Source organism: Bombus pascuorum, chromosome 6, assembly GCF_905332965.1.
Source record: "Bombus pascuorum chromosome 6, iyBomPasc1.1, whole genome shotgun sequence".
Classification (NCBI taxonomy): domain Eukaryota; kingdom Metazoa; phylum Arthropoda; class Insecta; order Hymenoptera; family Apidae; genus Bombus; species Bombus pascuorum.
Window position 1 is genome coordinate 14,534,208 of NC_083493.1, and position 21,838 is coordinate 14,556,045.

At 35.8% G+C, this 21,838-nt stretch overlaps 4 protein-coding genes across 6 annotated transcripts in view; 2 read left to right on the top strand and 2 right to left on the bottom strand.

The window, feature by feature from the left end:
* Positions 1 to 1,174: 1,174 nt before the first annotated feature.
* LOC132908080 (protein YIPF1) lies at positions 1,175 to 2,771 on the bottom strand. Its single transcript, XM_060961709.1, has 4 exons — positions 2,442 to 2,771; positions 1,895 to 2,277; positions 1,640 to 1,820; positions 1,175 to 1,569 (listed from the first exon to the last, which is right to left on the bottom strand). The coding sequence occupies exons 1-4, from the start codon at positions 2,641 to 2,643 to the stop codon at positions 1,397 to 1,399; spliced, it is 939 nt and encodes a 312-aa protein (XP_060817692.1). The 5' UTR covers positions 2,644 to 2,771; the 3' UTR covers positions 1,175 to 1,396.
* Positions 2,772 to 4,470: 1,699 nt separating this feature from the next.
* Positions 4,471 to 7,941, top strand: LOC132908070 (proton-coupled zinc antiporter SLC30A9, mitochondrial). Of its 2 annotated transcripts, none has more exons than XM_060961694.1 (11): positions 4,471 to 4,645; positions 4,992 to 5,469; positions 5,599 to 5,785; positions 5,879 to 5,961; positions 6,168 to 6,291; positions 6,367 to 6,505; positions 6,582 to 6,905; positions 7,004 to 7,216; positions 7,325 to 7,459; positions 7,518 to 7,631; positions 7,709 to 7,941. In XM_060961694.1, the coding sequence occupies exons 2-11, from the start codon at positions 5,046 to 5,048 to the stop codon at positions 7,751 to 7,753; spliced, it is 1,788 nt and encodes a 595-aa protein (XP_060817677.1). In that variant the 5' UTR covers positions 4,471 to 4,645; positions 4,992 to 5,045; the 3' UTR covers positions 7,754 to 7,941. The 2 variants fall into 2 exon arrangements, with proteins under 2 accessions (XP_060817677.1, XP_060817676.1); XM_060961693.1 differs by lacking the exon at positions 4,471 to 4,645 and adding an exon at positions 4,656 to 4,813.
* A 121-nt stretch (positions 7,942 to 8,062) lies between these two features.
* Positions 8,063 to 10,142, top strand: LOC132908079 (uncharacterized). Its single transcript, XM_060961708.1, has 5 exons — positions 8,063 to 8,689; positions 8,898 to 9,223; positions 9,302 to 9,420; positions 9,497 to 9,677; positions 9,753 to 10,142. Exons 1-5 carry the CDS (start codon positions 8,206 to 8,208, stop codon positions 9,933 to 9,935), a joined length of 1,293 nt encoding a protein of 430 aa, XP_060817691.1. The 5' UTR covers positions 8,063 to 8,205; the 3' UTR covers positions 9,936 to 10,142.
* Positions 10,143 to 10,347: 205 nt separating this feature from the next.
* LOC132908082 (CD151 antigen-like) overlaps positions 10,348 to 21,838 on the bottom strand; it is a 90,318-nt gene continuing 78,827 nt past the window's right edge. For both annotated transcript variants that reach the window (XM_060961714.1, XM_060961715.1), the window contains 3 exons: positions 14,446 to 14,619; positions 12,720 to 12,881; positions 10,348 to 12,259 (listed from right to left, as the gene is read on the bottom strand). In XM_060961714.1, coding sequence (XP_060817697.1) covers positions 12,113 to 12,259; positions 12,720 to 12,881; positions 14,446 to 14,619 — 483 coding nt within the window. In that variant the 3' untranslated portion in view covers positions 10,348 to 12,112. The remainder of the gene's footprint in view (positions 12,260 to 12,719; positions 12,882 to 14,445; positions 14,620 to 21,838) is intronic.

Consider the following 21,838-nt stretch of genomic DNA (forward strand, 5'->3'; position numbering starts at 1 on the left):
ATACTATAATTATTGCGCCTATATCACCGTAATCCAATAAATGTTCCTTGCACAGATTTTCTATGCAAAAGTATGCAGAGATTTGGATCTCCTTTAAAGAATCTACATGTCACGTAGGTCAACTCGTGCGACGATATTTGCGCTTAGATACTGAATTAATTTGTACCAAACAGTTGGCGATCGCGTCAACAGCCATCGAGTATCGTATGTAGATTTTATTTTTCAATAATTGAACAGATCCAAAGGGAGTTGGACGAGAGTAGACGAGAGTACAAGCTACGAGAGATGCTTCACTTCTGTCTAAGGAGGAGTCAAGCTCTGCTCGAACTTTTTTGTATTTTGTACACGCGACGCTCACATCGACAAGGCTTGCAAAACGGAAGACTTCGTAGACCTCGAAATATTTGCTAAATTTTACTATCGTGTTATCTCTTGCGAATCGCTTGATGGACTTTTACAAGATTATCGTGTTGGTACCTTTCGAAAAAATTGAAAAAAAGATAAAGATGAACACTTTTAACTTGCAATTAGATTGAAACGCGAAATTACGACCTATCGTTCGTAGAAAGAATGAACATTCTTAGCGAAAGTAGCTTTTCAACGCACTCTTCGTTTCTTTTCGATAATGGCATCAGCGAAGATCACGTGAACAATCTTCGTGTGGTGAAGAAAAAAGTCGAAATCTATCAAAGTCCCGATAAACAATTGGAAAGTTATTCGTCAATACATCAATATTGCATTATTTGTGTAATAACGGCAAGCAAATTACTACTATCACGAAATATATTGATAGACCGATGATAATAATGTAACGATACTACTACAAAGTGAATGTTGCCTTTTATCACATTGGTTAATCGAAAACAAAGGAGAAAAAACTTAATTAATTACATACAATTATATTAACGACGACTAATAACTATAAATACTATCTATTGTATTATGAGTACTAATAACAATTGCTATGTACACATGGAGGTTCGTATGATTGTAAATGACATGTGTTGCGTTGATATGTAACGCGTCCCTACGTTAAAATGGGGGCTGTGAAAATAAATCAACCAGACACTTTGTTGGCCTTCTATATTGCCCTGACACACAGGAATATTATATATACTTGATATGAGTCGACTGAAATGTTTTTAATAAACACTAGTGCCTCAAATGTGACAAATTTTAGTTATTTTCATTTATTTTTTGTTCATAAGTATAGTATAAATACTACATCTACTTGCACGAAGACGAAATTAACGTCCAACAAACATATTCGAACTGTACCGCTCCGTTTTATCAGTCAGTATTTACTGGAACTAATAAGTATGCCGACAACGTCGATAGTTCATTTTAAAATATAGATGCATCCAAATCCATTATAATCGAATAAATGGCAACATTATTAGCCAGAATTATTACGCGAATCATTCTCGATTGCTATCGTGTGTATGGTCGTTTCCATGTGTTCTATGGGAAATGACTTTGATGGTGCGTGAAAAAAATATCGCATAAATCCTGTTGCCAGTAGAAGGTGCATCCCAAGAATTATCACAATATACATTATCCTATATCTTCCTGAAAGTTAATTTACTTTATCTACTTATTCTTATGGTTTTACAAATGTGTATGTTTTTATATGTAATACCTGATATTAGGGGGAGTAAAGATCTCAATAATACTCCTCCAGATAAAAAAGTCGCTAGTGCAACTAAACTCCATTGTAACCATTCGATTTGAATTGTCCATAGAAAAGCTACTGGAACGTAAATGGCTAAAGAGTACCCATAAAGACATAAAAGTTCCAAAAGGCCAGGTGTTGCGTAAGACTAAAACAAAGATGTCCCTTGAATGTTATTATTACGTAGTGTCTCTTAGGAAAGATAAGTGGGCAAAGTCAAACCTCGATTAATTCCTCCTCTGTATTTCTTGAACTAGTGGTCCATTTCAGTGCACCCCATAACGTAAGTGGTAATAGCCATGCGTACAAAAATATACAGGTGGCAGCATACGACACAATATGAAATTCATACCTCCAATGATATTTGCCTGAATAAGCTGTATGTAAATAATCAGCCAGATTCCCACTAATGGCTATAGAAAATATTAGCGTAACGCATATCCAAAATGGACCATAAAGATCTGGATTTGGTCTAATATGAGATATCAAATAATTATCACTGCCATGTGGAAACATAGACCTTTTGATTCTTTCTACCACGTCATCTGTCTTTACGTTGAAGAATTTCTGGTAATACTCTATTGTCCAAAAGTTACGCGATGCGGCTAGAAGGGAAGCGATACAGTGTTCTAAAGAAGTGCGTAGACTGAGATTGATGTAACAGACGTAACATAATATCTTAAATTGTAACATTCGCGTTTACCACAGGAATAACAACAATCGTTATAAAGTTATTTGAAACTAAATAAAAGATCGCATAAATATAAACCTTCACTTTTATCGGGCATTCCTTGAAGATCTTCGATAATACCAATTCCCGTAGGATCGTTTGAGAGGTTATTAAAACCTTGATGACTAGAAGTATTCACATCCAGTTGTGCTTGACCAATATTTCCTTCATGATTTATCGAAGGAAAATCTTGAAACGAAATGAACTGTGAATCGCTTGTTTTAGATTGACTTCCATCCATAGCTGTTTATTTTGTACTTTTGTCCATCCGTTTGACAGAAGTGACGTATAGACATTGCCAGAGATGAGTACGTAGGAATGCAATCGCCGATGCAATGTTAAATAAATCAACCAAAAAATGCGCACAAAGTATAACGGTCTTTAGCGGCCAACAGACGAACTACACGCATATTTCTTCTCCAGTACTCTTGGTGGGAGAAGAGAGGGCAAATGTGTATTTGTATCGGCGCGGTAACAGCGTGTTTTCTACAATAGTAGATAAAATCATTTTCTACCGAGACTTTATCTCTTTAATTATACATTCTCGAAAACATATATTAACATCAAAATCCGTGGTCTAATCGTGATTATTTATTTCTACATTTAATAATTTACACTGTAATGATATTCATATGAATAAAAAAACAATATTATTTCTCTAATAATATTAAAGAATATAATTAAACTAAAGAGATATTTCAACACATGCATATAGCTATTTTTACAGAAATGCTCTTTTAGTATTATATTCTCCAGTTAATATGCCTTTAACAAATGAGTCAGATAAAGACAATGCCAATCTATTTCAACTATTAATGAAGATTTTCCTAAATATAATATTTTACTTACTATATCTTTTTGTTTTTATTATTTCAATATTGTTTCAAAGTTTAGTTAAATATTAAAACTAATTTGCTTTTTTTTTGCATTGATTACAGAGAAGGCAGTCTGAAGACAGAAATAAGAAACATGATACTACAAGCAGCCAGCAGCAACAATCTTCTTGGGAATGATTATATCATATAAAAAAAAGGAATTATTTACTGCAATTTATCTCTTGTGCTATTTTATGTTCTTAAAAAAATTAATCTTACCAATACTTACTTATATTTACCAGTTTCGTCGGAGTCTCTCGTCACTTTTTGTAACTTATTCCTTTTTTATAACTTAACCTTGTGGGAACTGTAAAGGACTTGGAGATTGTGGATGTTGGAAGGATTTTAAATGACTAAACGCTTTGTGGATTTGTTGCCATTTTACAATAATTGTACAATTTTACGAGTTCATCAATTTCTGTATAACTATTCGTGTAATTGTGTAATTTTATAATAATTTAATTTCGTGGTTCGACTAATGGAAGTACGATAAATCTTCTGATGCAAAAATGAGGATTAAAATCTTATAAGTGCTTGCGGTACGGTGTAGCATTTTGTCGGAATTTTCGAAACGCCACTAATTGCGAAGGGCTGCTTTCGGCTAACTGCAAATGGTCCGATCCGAAGGCACATTTCCCCTCCTCTCATGCATATGCACGTTTATCCCACCAAAATCATTTGAGGAGGAGATGTGTGTATAGTTCAGCTGTTTGAACACTAGAGGCGGTAATTCGTGGAGCGAACATATACTGAATTTTTCTCATGCTCATTGACGATCTCTCAACGTATCTCTGATGTTCTAAAGGGGAATATATATGCTCATACATATGTGTAAACATCTCTTTAGTTGATTCTTCTCGTCATTTGATGTTATCGATGAGTATTTGTTAGTATATTTTTGAATAGTTTTATTTTACATGATACATATCATTACATAAAATATAGTTAGATATTAATTAATAAGTTCAAATATTAATAAAAACACATATAAATTATATGTATGAATTTATATAATTGTAAATCCCATGCAATTTTTATTAATATAACATATATAAGATAACATCTATACAGAATCGTATAAAAATCATTCTTTTTAAAATTAAACAAGATAACGAAAATTTAATTTTGTAATTAAGGCAATTGTGAATGAATTAATAGAATTATTAATACTCTCGTGATGTATTAGCCTTAAAATAGTTATATATAGGGATATATTTGTACTAGATCCAATTTTTAATTTTAATGCAATTAATGTTATTATTGTGCAAGAATTTATATATTGAAATAGATTTAAGAAGTTTGTCATTTATAAACATGTATGACTAAATAAAAATACGATATTTTTTGTAATAATCATCGGTTTTATAGGTATTCTACTATCCTTGCCGAATTAGACAATAATTGATTACCGCTTTGACAGTTTGAAGGGAACTTACTATAGCATTCTATTAAGATCGTTATACGATCTACTAAGATTTTCGTATAATATTATTAACAATGTATTCCGTTGTGTAAAATAAGTGAATGTGAAAGAAGGTAAATATATATTGAAATATGTTTTGTTTTTTAAGCGCGTATAACTTTTTTAAATGTATTCAAATTGTAATATTTCTATTTCTACGTTTTATAAAAGAAAATCATTTTTTAAAATAGAATATTTACGAAAAGAATTGCTATTCATCAAAATACTTAAGCGTTATTTATTTTTGTACAGGTTAGACGGCTCAGCTTGTTCTGCAATACTTATCGCTGATCCAATATTAAAAACATGTTACAACGTGTGCCTAATCTTCTGAAAGTTTTTCATAATATTAGCCACTACAATAAAGAATGTTTATACATGTTTCAAATAGGATATGCAAGGAGACATACTAGTACTTTGATAACGTATAATTACAATACCAGATACAAGGTGCAAATTGTTGCGAATCCTCAAAAGATTTTTACTGCATATAATGTAAAACATCTGCAAGAATGGAGATGGATTCTTATTACAATTTCCAAGCCAATATCTGTCATAGCAAAAGTACAAAAAGAAGAAACAATAGACTCCAGCAAAAATACACAAAACAATGTACAAAGAATCATAGAATTAAAAGAAGAAAATTTAGGGCAATTAAAAGAAAGAAAGTTAGATGTTAAACCTGATGATAACCAGACTAAAGAAGGGCAACAAAATTTGAAGACAGAAGGTACAAAAGGAAACATAGTCAGAAAAGTATAGTAAAAAGCTTTTTTATTGATTTTTAATTCTATTTTTTATTTTCATTCATTTTTATCATTGTTTTTATTTCTTATATTTACATGTTTCTTATTTATAGTTAAAAAGAAGAAAACGGATAAAAGAGTATCATCATTAGAACGTAATTTCATTACACCGGTTAGAGCTATGTCAGATTTTTTGCTGAAACCATCTGACCTTGAAAACTTACCAAAGACAAAAAGAAGATCACCTTATGAGTTTGAACCTCCAATTACTGTTTATTGGAGAAAAGATGTGGAAGCAAAGTAATACTACACATTTTAACGATGAAATCTGATGAGATGATTATTGTAATAAAAAATAGATAGTTATGTTTAACATACTGTGTTTATTTGTAGAGCGATAGAAGTCTGGGGATCACGGGAAGTCTTAGCAAAAGAACTTCTTAAGAAGGAACTTCAACAGAAAGCTTATCAGCAAAGTAAGGATAATATTCTCTGCTTTATCTACACATAATTTAAAATGAATTTCCCTAAATATATTTAGAATAGAGTTAGAAAACATTTTATTTCATTTTCTTCTGGACATTCTTCTATTTTACAGGATCATTGTCATTACTTTTGTTAGCATATTCTTTTTGTAGAATCGATATAAATCTTTTAATTTAAATGTTTCATGATTTCATAGATATATTTACTGTTAAACGAAGATTAAGAGATTATAGACGAGAAATTGGTAGTAAAACACAAACCGTAGATCCAGAAGGTCTTTTTGGAAGATCTGGCAAAGTAGTTTTAACTGCCATTGTAATGTAAGTCCTAGCTTTCTATTTTTATTTAAAAATATTTCATTATTAGTATACTACATCTATCTTTCTTTCTTTTAGCAATGGTTGCAATTTTTTATGTAAGCTGTTAGCGTGGTTGTATACTGGTTCGCATAGTATGTTTTCAGAGTGTATTCACTCTGCTGCAGATACTTGTAATCAATTGATATTAGCGTATGGTATACATAAATCAGTACAAGTATGCATAAAATTATGTCATGTGAAATTAAGATAAATCTTGCTTTATATCTCTATATACATTTTTAATATTTTAGACTCCTAATCCTGATCATCCATATGGCTATACAAATATGAGATATGTATCTTCTTTAATATCTGGGGTTGGTATCTTTTGTGTTGGAACTGGTCTATCTATATATCACGGAATTCACGGCCTTCTGTATCCTTCGACAATAGAATCGTTTTATTGGGCATATTTTATCCTGGCTGGCTCTTTGGTATCCGAAGGAGCAACTTTATTAGTAGCAATACAATCAATAAGAAAAGGTGCAGGAGAAAAACGACAAACATTTAAGGACTATGTATTAGGAGGACAAGATCCTTCCGTAAACGTCGTACTTATGGAAGATTGCGCAGCTGTAAGTATTTATTAGAAAAAAAAAGAAAAAAAAAGAAATAAAGAAGGATAGGAACAATTGCAGTTATTAAACACGAGATGTTGTTTTGAATATGATAGGTGCTTGGTATTGTATGTGCTGCTACATGCATGGGTTTAACATCTTATTTGGAAAACCCTATGTTTGATGCCATCGGATCTCTTATAGTTGGTGGTCTACTTGGCAGTATAGCTGGGTTTATAATACATACAAATGCCACTGCTTTAATTGGAAGAAGTATATCTCAAGAAGATCTAGATAAAATCAATGCGGAATTAGAAGCAGATATAATGGTGATATTTTTATGATTATATCGTAATAAATAAATAAATAAATCAATTAATTAATTAAAAATATATATAAATACTTTTATTTAAGTTAATTGAATTCGAAATAATCAGGTTCGAGCAATCTATGATGTCAAGGGTATCGATATGGGTAACGACTTAGTTCGGTACAAGGCCGAATTAGACTTTGACGGCAGGGAATTAACAAGGTCTTATTTGGAGAAACACGATCTTGTTCAAATGCTACAGGTACTAGCTTAATGTCCAAAAAGTATTACATTAATTTTCAAATTATTCTATTCCTTAGGAAGTAACAGGAATGACAGACATAAAAGAATTGGAAGCATTTATGTTAAAGCATGGCGAAGCTATTGTTGATACGCTTGGTGGAGAAATAGACAGAATGGAACTAAATCTAAAGGTATACCAAGAACAGTTTACATAACAATTTCTAACTATTTGACATTATGAATTAAATTTTTTCTTTAATACTTGTAGAAAAAGCATCCCGAGATTCGACATTGTGACCTGGAGATCTTATAAGTACTGTATAATATGGCTACTAATAAACGATATACATTCTGATGTAAATAATGTTTCATAGCAATGCTTGCGCTATGTATCTTATTTGCTGTATTCTATTTACATATTTATATACATACAGTGCCCGTGTTATTGTTCATGTATTAGGAAAGAAATAAGTTAAATAAATTTGAATTTCTTATCTATAATTGTGCCGTACTTTTAATTTATTTTTTAATCTTTTCACATTTAGCATGCACGTTATGGGCGTCGCCTATTGTCCTGAATTATCGATTTTTTCCAAGTGTCTCTCACAGTGTACAACAAACGGTTACTATGGATACTTTCCTCTATGAAGTTCCGGGTATGAAACTGTTCTCGTTTCCAGTGAGATAGGCACGTTTAAATATGACGTATTCTAACCGCGATATTAGAAAGATTGAACATTTTTACGCCATTGGAGAATCGGTAAAATGAATCGGGCGAACGAAAGAGTTTTGAAACGACGGAGCAATCCGGAAGTTTCGCGTAGAAACGACTCGAGCAGCAGCGAGGAATCTTCGTCGGTTACCGAGAGCACCGAGTATTCACCATATGTGCAAAACACCAGCACGCCTCTTAGACCTAGATGGACAAATTCCGAAGAGATCAATAGATTTCGACGAGGAAAAGGAGAAATCAACGACGCAGAAGAGGTGTCATCCGACAAAAGGGGATCGAAAAAGTTTCAGAGACGCAAAGAGCATGTTGATCGCAAAAGGTATCAGGACAATCGTGAAAGGGTCGTTGAAAGGCAGAGAGGAGGACACGACCGACGTAATAAACGAAGACACGATAGGCGTTCTGAAGACGCTGCTACTAAAAGACGAAAGGAAACATCCAGTTCAGAGTCATCGGACAAAAATTATAATGAAAGCGACTTGGAACGATCGAAACGAAAAAAACAAGATTTAGTAGGTAAAATTGCTTATGCTGAGAATGCTTTAACTCTTTGATCGCGTGATAAAATGATACAGTATGAAAATAATTAAATCTTTAACTTTTTATAGGAAAAAAATATTAACAATCGTGTTATGTATAACGACATTTAAGATGTTTCACGCCCAATAATAAATTTAAATATGAAAATATTGAATTAGACAGATGACTTTGGTTTGCTTTGCAGGAGATAATGAATTGCCTATTACGGAAATCTTAAGGAGGTCGCAAGAAAATGCGCGAACAAAATACGAGCATCAGGCGCCACTGCCTGTGTTAACCACGGATAAAGTTTACGTACAGCACAGAGGTGGTTTTAGTGCAATGAAAATTAATCAAACAAAAGGTTTTCCTAGTGACAAGAAAACTGAAAGGACAAGTAGCGTTGATATTCGTAACGAAGAAAATTCTCCGCCTATAAAGGTGGCCGTTATGCTTCAACAATTTTGGAAAAATACAGGTCTTTTGTATCAAGGCCTTTTAGGCGGTATGGCGCTTACTCATTTCATCATGGTATGTTACCATTACTTTATAAAAGAAAATCTTTCCATCATTGTGTTTTATCTTCTCTCTAACCTTTTCTTTTTTCAGTTGCACGTATTTTTTAGTAATTCTATAGAATTCATCGCAAAATACTCACCATTTTGCGAGATTTATACAAACATCTTTTCCTTTCTTATTGCCATGTGCGTCGTTTCAACGTTCGATAAGTACGTTTACTTTGTATTAAAAAATTCAAAATCATCGAATATTCTCGCAGAATTTTTGAATCTTCATAATCGTTAGGTTTGATTTGGCACGATTCGACGTGGAGCATTTGCGCGAGCTATATTTCGACTATAACAAAGCAGTGATCGCAGTTCCTTTGTATCTCGTCGTTTTCTGTCTTCATCAAATCGGCGCAGGGACCGACGATCAATTAAATTTGATACATTATTACAATTCCAATCATACCGTATGGGAAAACGTAAGCAGAAGATTACATGTTTACCTACAAAGCACGCAAAAGATATATTTTTATGTCAAAGAAATTTTATTTTAGGTCTCCAATGTTCAGTCCCTTCTGGACGATTTAAATAGTTGGCAGAGGATATCCATGTCGAAAGATTTACTTGCAGTGTTCGCCTGGCTGTTTGTTTCCCTTGGTACTAAAGACGATTCGTTTCTGACTTACCTACAGTCGATGGAGAAGTACGCGGACGATATCGAGTCTTCCAGACGGTAAACGAATCAAAGTTTCTTCGGAAAAGAAGAAACCTCTCTTAATTTGGAATATCATATTTGGCTGAGGAACTGTGACGTGTGCGATTTCAATGTTTATTCGTAACAGAATAGGGTCTGATATGTACAATATTTATAAAGTTCTAAATTCTAACAGACAGTACACGTACATGAAATACCAATGAAGACAATAACATTGAGAATAAAATAACATATGGCGCGATCGTCTTGTAATAATAAAATATGTTCTTAGATTTTGTCTTGAGCGTGGCATTAAGTTGAATCAACGATTGCGCCAATAAATTTTACAAGTTTTTAAATAAATAAAATAACGAGGAAATAGGAAGAAATATTAAAAAAAGATAAATTATGCACGCAAAGTGCGTTGCAATTTGTTTAGAAAGAGTGAGAGAGAGAGAGAGAAAGAGAGAGAGAGAATATTCTCACATACAATCGTCGATACAACGCGTGTTCTCGTTGCACGACAAACTTTGCTATAAATAATGTGCGAAGGCTCGTATTGATTTGCGAAGCAACAGATAGATATATATATATATACATATATATATTATATTATAATATAATACATATATATATATATATATATATATATATACGTATAATATATGAATAAATACTGTACGTACATTTACAAATCGCTATCGGTTTTCTCTGCACGAATTTACATCGGCGATAATTTAAAATATCTCTGAACTTAAACGCTAACTCGTCAAGGCACTGTTTACAGTTCTGTCCGAGCTTATGGATTCGCTGAATCTCACGTCGTTCCCTCGTTCGAAATGGTCGATACTTACACGTCCTCCATCTTTCCGCCGAGTTAAACGATCTTTAAAGTCCTTCATCGAATAAATTAAGAGACAAAATCGTTTTTACGTTATAAGAAAACTCGAGGGACGCAGTCGACTTTCATAGAATAGGAGGAGAACGATCGTTTGGCGATCGCTCGAACAATCGGTTCTCTCGTTTCTCGGTACCCTTTTTTTCTGTTTTTATTTTTGGTGAAAAAGCAGGACGATCGAATGGTCCGGTTAATCGACAAACGGGGACTTGCTTTGGCCCCGAGGAACAGCGCCGTGTTTCGATCGCTACCACTGGAACACGTCGTTGTGACTTTTTACTAGCTAAAGAACGCTAAACTCCCTTCTCGTACGTGTAACTTGTGTATATACCTTTAGAAACGTTTGTGCGGATTCGTTACGGCAGTATTCGAAGAGACAGCGTGATTTGTACGAGCGGAAGAACGTTCGCCGACAGTGAAACCAAGTACGTTCGACGTAGCCAGAGATCACTTGTCGCGAGTGAACGGGGCATCGTGATCGATGCTGTCCCGTTACAAAAAGAAGAACGCCTCCCCGTTCTTCCTCGAGAAAGAGAAACGGCGTACAAAAAGCTTCGGATTCGAGCACACGAGTTGCTCACGACGCAGAACAAACACGCTTTGAAATAGGCATTCGTTGAAACATTTTTTTCTAAAATTGTCATGGTTCTTTTATATGGAAAAATGCACGTGGTATGACCCCGGCCAGTAGTCGACAATTAATTGAGATTCATTTAGACGAGGAGGAAGTCGGTGAACTTTAAAGACAGAGTTTTTCTTTTCATCCGCTTCCTCTCGGCCGATTAATTCGATCGAAATAGGATTCCTCGCGGAGTTGAATCGGTCAACGAATGGAAGCGAGGATTTCGCGACCGTTTCGTTATCGAATATCGGTAACTCAGTGTTGCTCCCCTTTTTATTCCTCTTCTTTCCATTGAATTCCGCGTTGCACGGGACGTATAAAAGAAAGAGAAAGAGTTTCGTCTTTGAAGATTCCGTGGCGAGGGAGATCGTCACGGTGACCCAAACGCCACGCACCGTTTACTCCATTTTTCCTCGTTTCTTTCCCTTTCGAGTCTCTTTGTACGTAATCTCCCCTTGGGAAAGGGATAGAATAGGACAGAAATTCCAAGAGTCCGTCTCTTCGAGAGGCTGGGAGGATTTCAGCGCCAGAAACGGAGGAAATCCTGAATGGCGAACGTCGGAAGAAGGATCTCCTCTTTTCAACGACCGCTCCTCTTCTTTCTTTTCCGGTACGATGATCAAACGGTTCCATCACCGTTCTGCATGTATCTGCACCAGGAACGGCCGTTGTTGTTGCTCTCACGGATTTGCAGCAATTCTCAGTCGTCGAAATCGTGTCTCAGCTTTATATACAGGCACGAGCCAAGAACGATACCGAACAGCTCTAAGACCGATAGTCCTAGGCCTACTGCTCCTAAGATGATCAGGTGGTCCTTCGTCGTCTCCAGGAATTTGTAGATACAACCCTGTACAGAATTTTCAGATTCAATGATTTGATCGTTGCATTCTAACCATTCTATTTTTTGATACTGATCCATTTTCATATTATTGTACAATGAAATTGTATCAAAGAAATTACGATAACGATGTACTGTCTTTACACGTTGAACGTTCTGCGTATCACCCATTCATGAGTAACGAGTTCCTCCATTTACGTGAGTAAAATTTTGCAAATTATTCGCAAGAATTGATTTTCCAATCGCAATTAACAATAACTAATGATTTCAATTTTGTCGTTTAATCTTTTACACTCGGAAAATGTTGGAGGATTTCTTTCTACGAACTCGACACATATTCGATTTATAGTAGGCGTTCAACGTGTTACAGCTCATATCTTTGTAGCTCTTGAAGACTGAAGCTGGACTGAAAAAGCGTGTGCTTCGACAAGGAAGGGACAATTGGATTCGACTGAAAATCGATTGGTACCGTGTAATGGATGTTCGACGGATGATCCCTCCTTCCACAAAGGTGGGTCGGTGTCTTGCAACAGCTATCTGGGACGAGACTTCCGTCCTTGAGAACATCCTCGCCTTTGTGCCATTCGCTCACCAGCCAATCCTCGAATCTCACGGCTCCGCAGCATTTGAACTGGAACGATGATTTACAAATAAAGTAACTGTAAATATAAATACCACTTAGTATTTATCGTGAAAGTACATTAAACTTATTCCCATTTACCATAAACTATTTTCAAGTTTAATCCTTGGATAAACCCAGACGACGAAGAATAGATCGATTCTGACTCGTATAGACGTTTCACGTTTGCTGTTACACTTTGTAATTTCTACTTACTTATTATTATTCTATTTTTGAAATTAATTAAGTCATCCTACACACCGAAAAAAAAAAATATTATTTTTAATAAAGTTTCAGCGTGTAATATACATTATCAACTGTGAATTACGTGCACCTTTTAGCATCTTCGTGTCGCTTAATAATTAACTCTTTCAAGTTTTGAGGCAAACATGCTGAGGCGTGGATTATAACGGTATAAATCACACCGCTGCTTTTTTCCATAAAATAGCGTCTTTTTATTTTATAACGAGTTTATTATATCTTTTCAAGCCATGAAAACCTATCGTCCGAAGCATGAATTTACAACTTAACTGATTATAAAATTAAAGAGACGATAATATTCACTTTAACAGTTGTAATGTTGAAAACGAATTCTCGAAATACAAAATTGCGTATGATAATTATCTTGAAATCTTTGAAAGCGTAAGAAGCCTCCATCGCGTGACTGTTAAACGAAAGAACGTTCCTTCGAAAGAGTATTTCTTTTCCACTGTCGAAGGTAAGGACGACGAACATCAACAACAACGGTTCGGTCGATTTTAAGACGAACGTCGAGTTTTCTCTCGCGGGGCAGCGACGATGGGAGAGAAGAAAATCGGATCGATGCAAGGAGCCGCGGCTGCATTAATAGATTCGCAGAGGACGAACTCGAGGCCATTTCGCCACACGATAACGATGATTTGCAGTCGTAAACGTAGCGAAGTAACAGTGGCACCGGTAGTCAGGGTATAGAGAAAAATGGCTAGGCGATATCGCGGCCACGTAAGGCAGCCCTTAGCCATTTCGCGTACTACAAAACTTAACGACATCCTACGTTGCGTTAAGAGATAGTGACGAAGAAAGATGAAAAGAAAGGCAAAGGGAGGAGAGAAATCGCTTTAGCAAACTAACCGTACCATAAACAGATATCTTTGTCAAGTACTTAATACATCGGGAATGTCAGTGATCTAAACGTTAAGTCTAGCGGTATCTCTTCACAGTGAGTGAAGATTCAGCGTCTGGATCATCTGCAGAGATTTGCAGTAGCGTGCAAAAAGCTTAGGTCATTTACGACTGTGATCTCATAATGGTAAGTAATTATATATTCAGGAGATGTCATTCTACGTGCTATAAACGACGCTATAAAGAAACGAATCTTTATAAATATAAATTTTGTTCTTCTTATGGGAAGAAGTTTTACGTAACGGTTCTTGTTTATAAATATTGCTGGGATCTCTTCATGTTTTGTGTTTCTTAAAATTGTTAAATTTCTATAAACGTGAATACAAGGTGGAAACGTCATGTTAACGCCAAATTTCCGAACCATCTATGCTTCTTCCGATCGCTTTCAACAGCCAGTATGTCACCGGTAACTTACCTCTATCTGCATTTGGTCGATCGCCGAAGTTTCCCTGCTCCTCATAGAGTAGTTCTCGAGGAACGTACGATTAAGGTTCATCTTCAATTCAGGGCCGACTTGTTCCTCGTAGAGCCGCGCTAGAGCACCGACCCCCGCTTCCAGCACGAACACCAGCATCACCACGAACACGTACTGCAGGGAAAAGGAATACAAAATGAAGAGAATTGGAGAAATAGTTCAATTTATATAACAACGATACCTATCCATCTTCGTTTTCCGTAACGGCAACATGATTTTGATCGCAATCATACAAAAATTACGATTCTCGCAGGACAGATCGTACAATTTATTTATCGTTACGAGCCAAACTGATCGGTTATGATAGTTTTTAGAAATTCCTATGACAGTATTTGGTATCAGAGTAGCCGATCGATGTTTCATTAAAAAAAAATTAAACAATTAGTTTGCACAGATAGCATCGATCGGTTGAAGTTTTCTCTAGAGTTCGTACTAAATAATAATTATCTATTTTATCGATGGACAACTGCTTGTAATATTATGACAAATTATTCCTTAATCGATTAAAGATTTAATATAATATATAAAGATTAAATATAAGATTTAATATAAAAGATTTAATATATAAAGATTTAATAGATTAAAGATGAGAAATTTCATACGTTCGCGATTTAACCCATTGAAGATTAATTATTTTTAGAGAGCAAACGCTCTTAAACATTGTCAATTCGCAGGCTTTCTAACGTAACGAACGAGCACCAGAATTGAACGCTGCCGTCAAAGATTTGCGTGCCTGAAACCAGCCCCCGTACCTCCCACGATGTCGACGATCTCGATTGCGATTATCCGCCGCTAACGACTTCCGCGTCTCCAAACGTGGAAAATCGTGGTTAATACTCGCGAGAGAACGCGTTAATCTTCCATGGAAGTTTCTAGTTTTGTCCAGCGAGTCGTTAACACGCGCGAACACGGTCCATCGAGCGAAACGTGAATCACGCCAATGATTCTCTCGTAGCTGGAAACGATCGAGTCTTCAACGTGGACTTCTCAGAACGGTCGATTAATAACCACACGCAACAGCGACTCGTCGAGTCCAATGATGAAAACGTGTTCGGAACCTGTTTCCTTTCTGTCGCGATAAATTATGCCACGCTTGTCAACAGCCGACTGGCACGCGACGAATAAATCGAGTTCCTCTAATTTTCAAGCAAATAAACTCAAGTCTGGGTAATTTGCCTTGCTTGTCGTCGCTTCGTTTCGCCAATCTGTTCATTTTAGGTTTCCGAACTTTTTGAGATTCGAATGGGTCCGTCATATATTCAAATTAAACAAAATTAATTGCTTGTACCGAGCTTCGTCGATCAAAACGGAAGAACCAGCAGTTTGCAATTAATTTTTTTAGCCGGACGTCGCGTAAATTTGTTTCGTTCCATCTTCTTGCCCTGTTTCGAGCTTTCGGTTTTTCAAAAATTGCAAAATTTCATTCATTCGAATCGAAAGAGGAGGAAAAGATAAATAAAGAGAATCAGCGGCGTGTAATTAATTTGTTAGAGCGACTCTTGCGTTCGCAGATTCGACTCGCGTTAATCTTCTCGAGCTCGTTTCAAGCTTACGAATTGTTTAAAAGTCGAAAGCGTCTATTGTTCGTACGAACTGAGAGAAAAAGACGGAGGATAAGAACTTTTCAATTATATTTTTTATTCAAATTCCTACAAGCTAGGACCGCGAAGGCGAATGCTAGAACATAGCGTTTCGGAAGATGGTATCGGCAAGCTTTCATCGGCAAGCTTTCATCGACAAACTGACGAAGATCGTTGGAATTAACCGAAACTTTCTTTGTGATGAAATTCGGTCTGTTACGTGTTAGAGCCGCAAAACGCTGTGCGAAGCGTTTTAGGATTTTCATGAATATAAATCCCCGACGCGTCGACGAGCTGTCCGCATGAATATTCAAGCTGCGAGGAACTGGCCACGGTCGATCGTTTCGCAAAGTTTCCAGGCGAATCGCTGAGGAAGGAAGAATTCGTTCGTGATTCGCAAAACGCGTTACCCTTTGAATCTTGAACATTTCCAAGTTGTAACGTCTCTAATCCTCTACTTTTTGAACTTTGAAAACTTCTTCAGAAAGGAACGCAACATTTTTTGAAGAAGGACTACCGCGTCTATTATTTCCTATGGCTATCCCATCACTTTGGAAACATTTCTATATCATCTTCGTAGGAAGGAACTTGAAAAATGTTAACTGAACCGATTGAAAAAAGTTAACACTGACTGCCACGTCGAAATCACGTGTTTCGCTCAGGACGCCACGGGAATATTTTTATTATTCGAAGCAAATAATGGCAAAATAATAATAAATTGACGATATAAGACAACATTCTTCTCCGATGGACCGTTTATCTTATTGGCGCTTTGGTAACAGTTGATAGCGACATATTATAACGAGGCTTCGTTTATTTCAACAAATTCGCATTCGTTATTTCGTCGTAGGCAAAACGTGCGGAATATATCGTTGAAACGTGTAGAAGATATTAATAAACGGTATTTGCTCGTTCTATATATAATAGTAAGGTATGTTCACACTTCTAACTTTAATTATATGATCATAAAGCAGCATTTACGATTATTTTCTAAGCTGTGTTTATAATAATATTCGTAGACTACTCCTCAAATATGCAAACACAGTGCACCGTTAGATGCAAGATTTGTTCTCTCTTTTTTTTTTTTTTTTTTATTGATGTTCTAATAAAAATGTTTAATCGTTCAACGGGGCACTTTTTATTTCAAAGTATCTTCTATTTATCGGTTATATTCAAACTGCCCTCACTGCCAATTTTCATTAAATTTTTACAATTGTAAGAAGTTCAAGCGCTCTGGTCACCAATGACTACCATAGCGTCACAGGAGAAACTGTGGCCGGTCATATATGATCAACGTGGCAGTCAAAGTGTTCATCGACCTATTTAGATTTCTATTATCCAAATAAAAACTATAAGAAGGGACACGACGAGTCACGCATTTCTGTCTGTCTTCGACAACGGAGTGATTTAAAAATTCAATACATTGTTAACTAGTTCCACGTTATTTCAACTGTTTCGCTAATTGATTATCGCGCTATTGATTATGTTCCTGCTATGCAATCTTGAATAGTCTCCTCGGGCGATCCTGAAATATACCACAAAGTGTGATAGAAGAAAATTTCTTCCCTGAATCCGGCAATCCAATAGAAAACGACACAATGTGCATACGCGCGCTTCAATTTAAATTCAATGTACACGCGCGTGATATGTAAGTACACTACATTGGCCGCAGCATCCGAGCAGGAACGGCAATTGACAGTTTAGAATTGGACAGAACCGCTGACAGCGAATAGACGGTCGATCATGAACACTGACCGCGGTCACGGCAATCACCGCCGATATCCGTGGACAATGCAAATAAATCGATTCTACGAGCAGAAACGGCTTCGTGCTTGGCACATGGTTCGATTCTATTCGAAAGTGACGTCGTGTAACGACGCGAGATGAAAGCGGAATAAGATCGATCGAAATATTTCTTTTTTAAATTGTTAAAGAAGAAAAAAATACACGATTCAAGATTCCTTCGTTACAATATCAATTATTATATTGGATCGTTGGAAAAACTTGTATTATATATATTGTATTATATATATTATATTATAATATTATGTAATTATTGACATTAAGTCCCGTTTTATATTTGATCGGAATAGAGTATAATTAATTACGACGTGATGCAAGATTCAAATAAATATTGCTCCTAGTTGGTCGTTAAATGTAGTCATTAAAGAGAAATATTCGGAAATAATCAATAAAATGGGAGTCGTTTTTAAATCAATTAATGTCAATCTAACGTTAAATTATGAAATTGAATCATTTGAATATTTTATTCTAGTTTATTTCGGTTTCTATAAAAAGTTTTTAATGCCGAAACTGAATACGTTAAAAGCTCGTAAAAGCTTGAAAGTATTCATAAAGTACTAAAAGAGATGACAAGTTTATCGAGAAAGCAATCATGAGGCGATTAAATAGATGGTACAATGTCATCAATTTCGTCAGAAATTCTTCAAACAGTACGTATAGTATTTGATTAAGAACCGGAAAAAGTTACGTAATAATTCTTTTTCCAGAAAATTTCTCGTCCGTTTGTCGTCAAGTTCTCTCATTAAAAATCGAAAGAATTTTCAAAAGGAAATTTCTATCTCTGGCGATAAATTAAACTGTCGATTGATCGCTAGCAAACTGACACTCTACTCGATTCGCCTTTTACTTTTCCCGCGTAAACGTGTAAAATCGCCGCACTTTCCTTAAAAATACCACGGTGGTCGTTATCGGGATTTACCTACTCGATGGTTGCGGCGGCGGCAAAAATTTTAATTGAACGCCGTATATGGGCTCGGCTAATGAGACGATTCGCTCGTGCCATACTGCGCACAGGTGGTGAAAGGGAGCTAAAGACCTATGAGTGGCTATGAGAACGGAGAAGCAAAAGGTTGACCGAGACAACGCAACGTAGAAAACATTTCGTGGCGTGTAATCGGTCTTTCATTAGTCTCATTACTCGTTTCACGTAACGGTGTTCGTACACGATGACCGAAAATTCGTGGTACTGCATTATGTAGCTGAAAATAAGGTAGAAATAAAAAGTAGCGAAATTGCGCGGAATGTTTCATCGAGTTCGACTATTTGAGGAATCTGGGAAATACGACGAATTCCTGACTACACTGAAAAATAATTTGGAAACGTAGAATAAAGTTTTGTCGTTTAAGGCCTCGGTTTAGAGAAAATGGAATTTGAATGCGTCACTAATGTTTACTAGGCAAATTTTCAAACTTGATTTTCTCGAAAACGTGGATCCAGACGGAAAAATTTTATTCCACGTTTTCGACTTGGTTTCACACGTACATAAAACTCCTATCGATTATCTATTCCTATTCTATCTGGAAGTTAAGCAAATTCACGTGTATTTGACGAGTTTTCAAACTCGATTTTCTCGAGAACGAAGCCTTCGACGTAATTTTATTACTCTTCATTTTCCACTTATTTGGAACCATATAACCTACTTGATTTATACCACGAATTTAGGACCATGATGTAGAATTTTCGACCGAAAATGAGTGAAAATCTGCGGAGAATGGAAGTTTTTCCAAGCTGGTCGAGCTGTCGTTCTACTTTTCATATAAACCGATCGGAAAAGTAATTTTCCTGAACGCGGCGTTCGTTCGAAGGACGAAAGAATAAAAAGATAATCGACAGTTCGCGAGGCCTCATCGATCCAAAATGTTCCAATTACTGGTGATATAATGGGCAAAAATTGCATCCATGCTCGTCCAGTTGATTGGCAACTGCAACGATAGTTTAAAGCTGCCTGAAGCCGAAAGAGCTGGAGAAAACGAAAGAAGGGGAGACAGTGGAATCAATCGGAAATCAAGATTCTCCGATCGAATGGAATCAACAATCTGATTTCAGTCGCATGGTGAATGTAATGGTTTTTTCCCTTTTTGCTTCCGAAATATCGTGGACGAAATAAAATGCAGAAATTCCAGATAATCATGGAACGAGCAACGGATTCGAGAGAAACGAGCAGCGATATTATCACTTCGCCACTGTCCGATAACCGACCAACAGAAAAATTCATCATGTTCGCTGAAACGAGAAATTAGAGAACGTTCAACTCGATACAAACGGTCCTGTCTTTGTTTCTTTGTACGTTTACTCAACCGATTGTGATATTGCCGTTGAATCCATATCGATGCTGGTCTTCGCTTCTTTAAATTTGTTACCGGTTGTTTCGTTTAGTATGTGAATTTCGTTGATGGTTATAAACCATACTGCGTTTCGTACTGTTCGCAGATGTTCTTATCGAAATCTTTTCAGTATTTCGTTCGTAAGTATATGAATATTTTTAATACATTTACATTAACGATACATCGATGTTATTCAGATATAATATCACGAGAAATTAAGATCAAAGGACCTTCTTATTTTATCTTGCTTTATTTATCGACAAGTAAACGAACCGAGAATAATAAATTTTTTAAATAATAAAATGTAACAGATGTAAAATAAATATGCCATCTTATGCATACTATATGAATAATTTTGAACGAGCAAAGCATAGATTACGCGCCCCTGTTTGTTCTAAAAACACCTAGTTCAGCGGACCCTAATGGTGACGACGCGTGCTAGCGAGAGGATTTGCAACCCCTTGAGAACATCGCGCACAGGAATCCAACGTGTCCAAGTCTCCTAAGAGAGGTACGAAATAATCCGGCGCAAGAAGATCTCGACGATGCTAAACTGGCTCGTTCAGCTACCGGTGTGTAATTAAAAGAACATTAAATCTAAAATGGTCGAATCGTCGAGAACAAGAGAATTCGCAAAAAGATGTGAGATTTCCAGACAAATATTAGAGAGACGAGAGATACCTTCCTGGATTCTAAAACACACCAGCTGACGATATCGTGACTGAAAATAATAATTAATAATTCGAGTTAACTTGTATTTTCTGATTAGCAGATTAAAGCGATATATGTGGCATAACAATACTGATTATAACATAATCTTGATGTATCATCTTCGATTATCGTACGTTCCAGTTACATCCAAACGATATTATTTTAAAGGAAATTGGAAGGCAAAGAAGAAAATTCTTGAAAATATTCCCTCTAACCATACTACTGCAAAGTACTCAAAGACTGACCTAATTTTCTTCAATGTTAGAACTGTCGACTAAAATACAAAGTTCGCAAATATAAAGGAAATGCAAAATATATAAAGTATTATATAGGAATTTTCAACGACACGGTTATAAGGCTGTACGTGAAGTATCGGACACGCGATGTGGTCTGCAAAATGGTTGCATAATGCGCTGATTTTTATCCGAGCAGCATATGACTATCCAGATGTTGTAGCACGAAGAAGAAGATATTTATCTATCTATCTATGTAAGTATTTTACAAAGAATTATCTGCAAAAATACACCGTTACAAATGTATAAAATAGCCCTGAAAGATCTGGAATTAATCGTTTTTTAAACATCCTCGTACTTGTAACGTTAAATTGTCAAATGAAAATTTAAAACTACTTAAAATTCTCTCTGTTTAAGCAAACTCTCGAATCACCGATATTCTACGATCAGAGGAAAATCACGGGTTGTTCATTTCGGATTAAAATGTTCTAATTAAAATCACTTAAAATTCTCTTTGTTTGTGCAACGCTCCAATGTTACGCTCCAGATTCAACGCCAACGCAATGTTCGAATCACTGATCTTCTACAATAAGCTTCGCCCAACTCTCAAACCGTTTACCATTACGGACGAACAGAGGCCAGAGGAGGCGGTTATTCGTACGTATCTCGGTAATGAGGTCCC

What these genes read in the sequence shown, in the direction of transcription:
- LOC132908080 (XM_060961709.1), bottom strand. Translation starts at nt 2,643, where the DNA reads ATGGATGGAAGTCAATCTAAAACAAGCGATTCACAGTTCATTTCGTTT. An exon ending in AATGCCCGATAAAAGTGAAG is followed by an intron (nt 2,278 to 2,441) that starts GTTTATATTTAT and finishes CTTCCCTTCTAG; the next exon opens with CCGCATCGCGTAACTTTTGG. An exon ending in TTTACTCCCCCTAATATCAG is followed by an intron (nt 1,570 to 1,639) that starts GTATTACATATA and finishes ATTAACTTTCAG; the next exon opens with GAAGATATAGGATAATGTAT.
- LOC132908070 (XM_060961694.1), top strand. Translation starts at nt 5,046, where the DNA reads ATGTTACAACGTGTGCCTAATCTTCTGAAAGTTTTTCATAATATTAGC. An exon ending in GTTTTAACTGCCATTGTAAT is followed by an intron (nt 6,292 to 6,366) that starts GTAAGTCCTAGC and finishes TCTTTCTTTTAG; the next exon opens with CAATGGTTGCAATTTTTTAT. An exon ending in AATTAGAAGCAGATATAATG is followed by an intron (nt 7,217 to 7,324) that starts GTGATATTTTTA and finishes CGAAATAATCAG; the next exon opens with GTTCGAGCAATCTATGATGT.
- LOC132908079 (XM_060961708.1), top strand. Translation starts at nt 8,206, where the DNA reads ATGAATCGGGCGAACGAAAGAGTTTTGAAACGACGGAGCAATCCGGAA. An exon ending in AAAAAAACAAGATTTAGTAG is followed by an intron (nt 8,690 to 8,897) that starts GTAAAATTGCTT and finishes TTTGCTTTGCAG; the next exon opens with GAGATAATGAATTGCCTATT. An exon ending in ATCATACCGTATGGGAAAAC is followed by an intron (nt 9,678 to 9,752) that starts GTAAGCAGAAGA and finishes ATTTTATTTTAG; the next exon opens with GTCTCCAATGTTCAGTCCCT.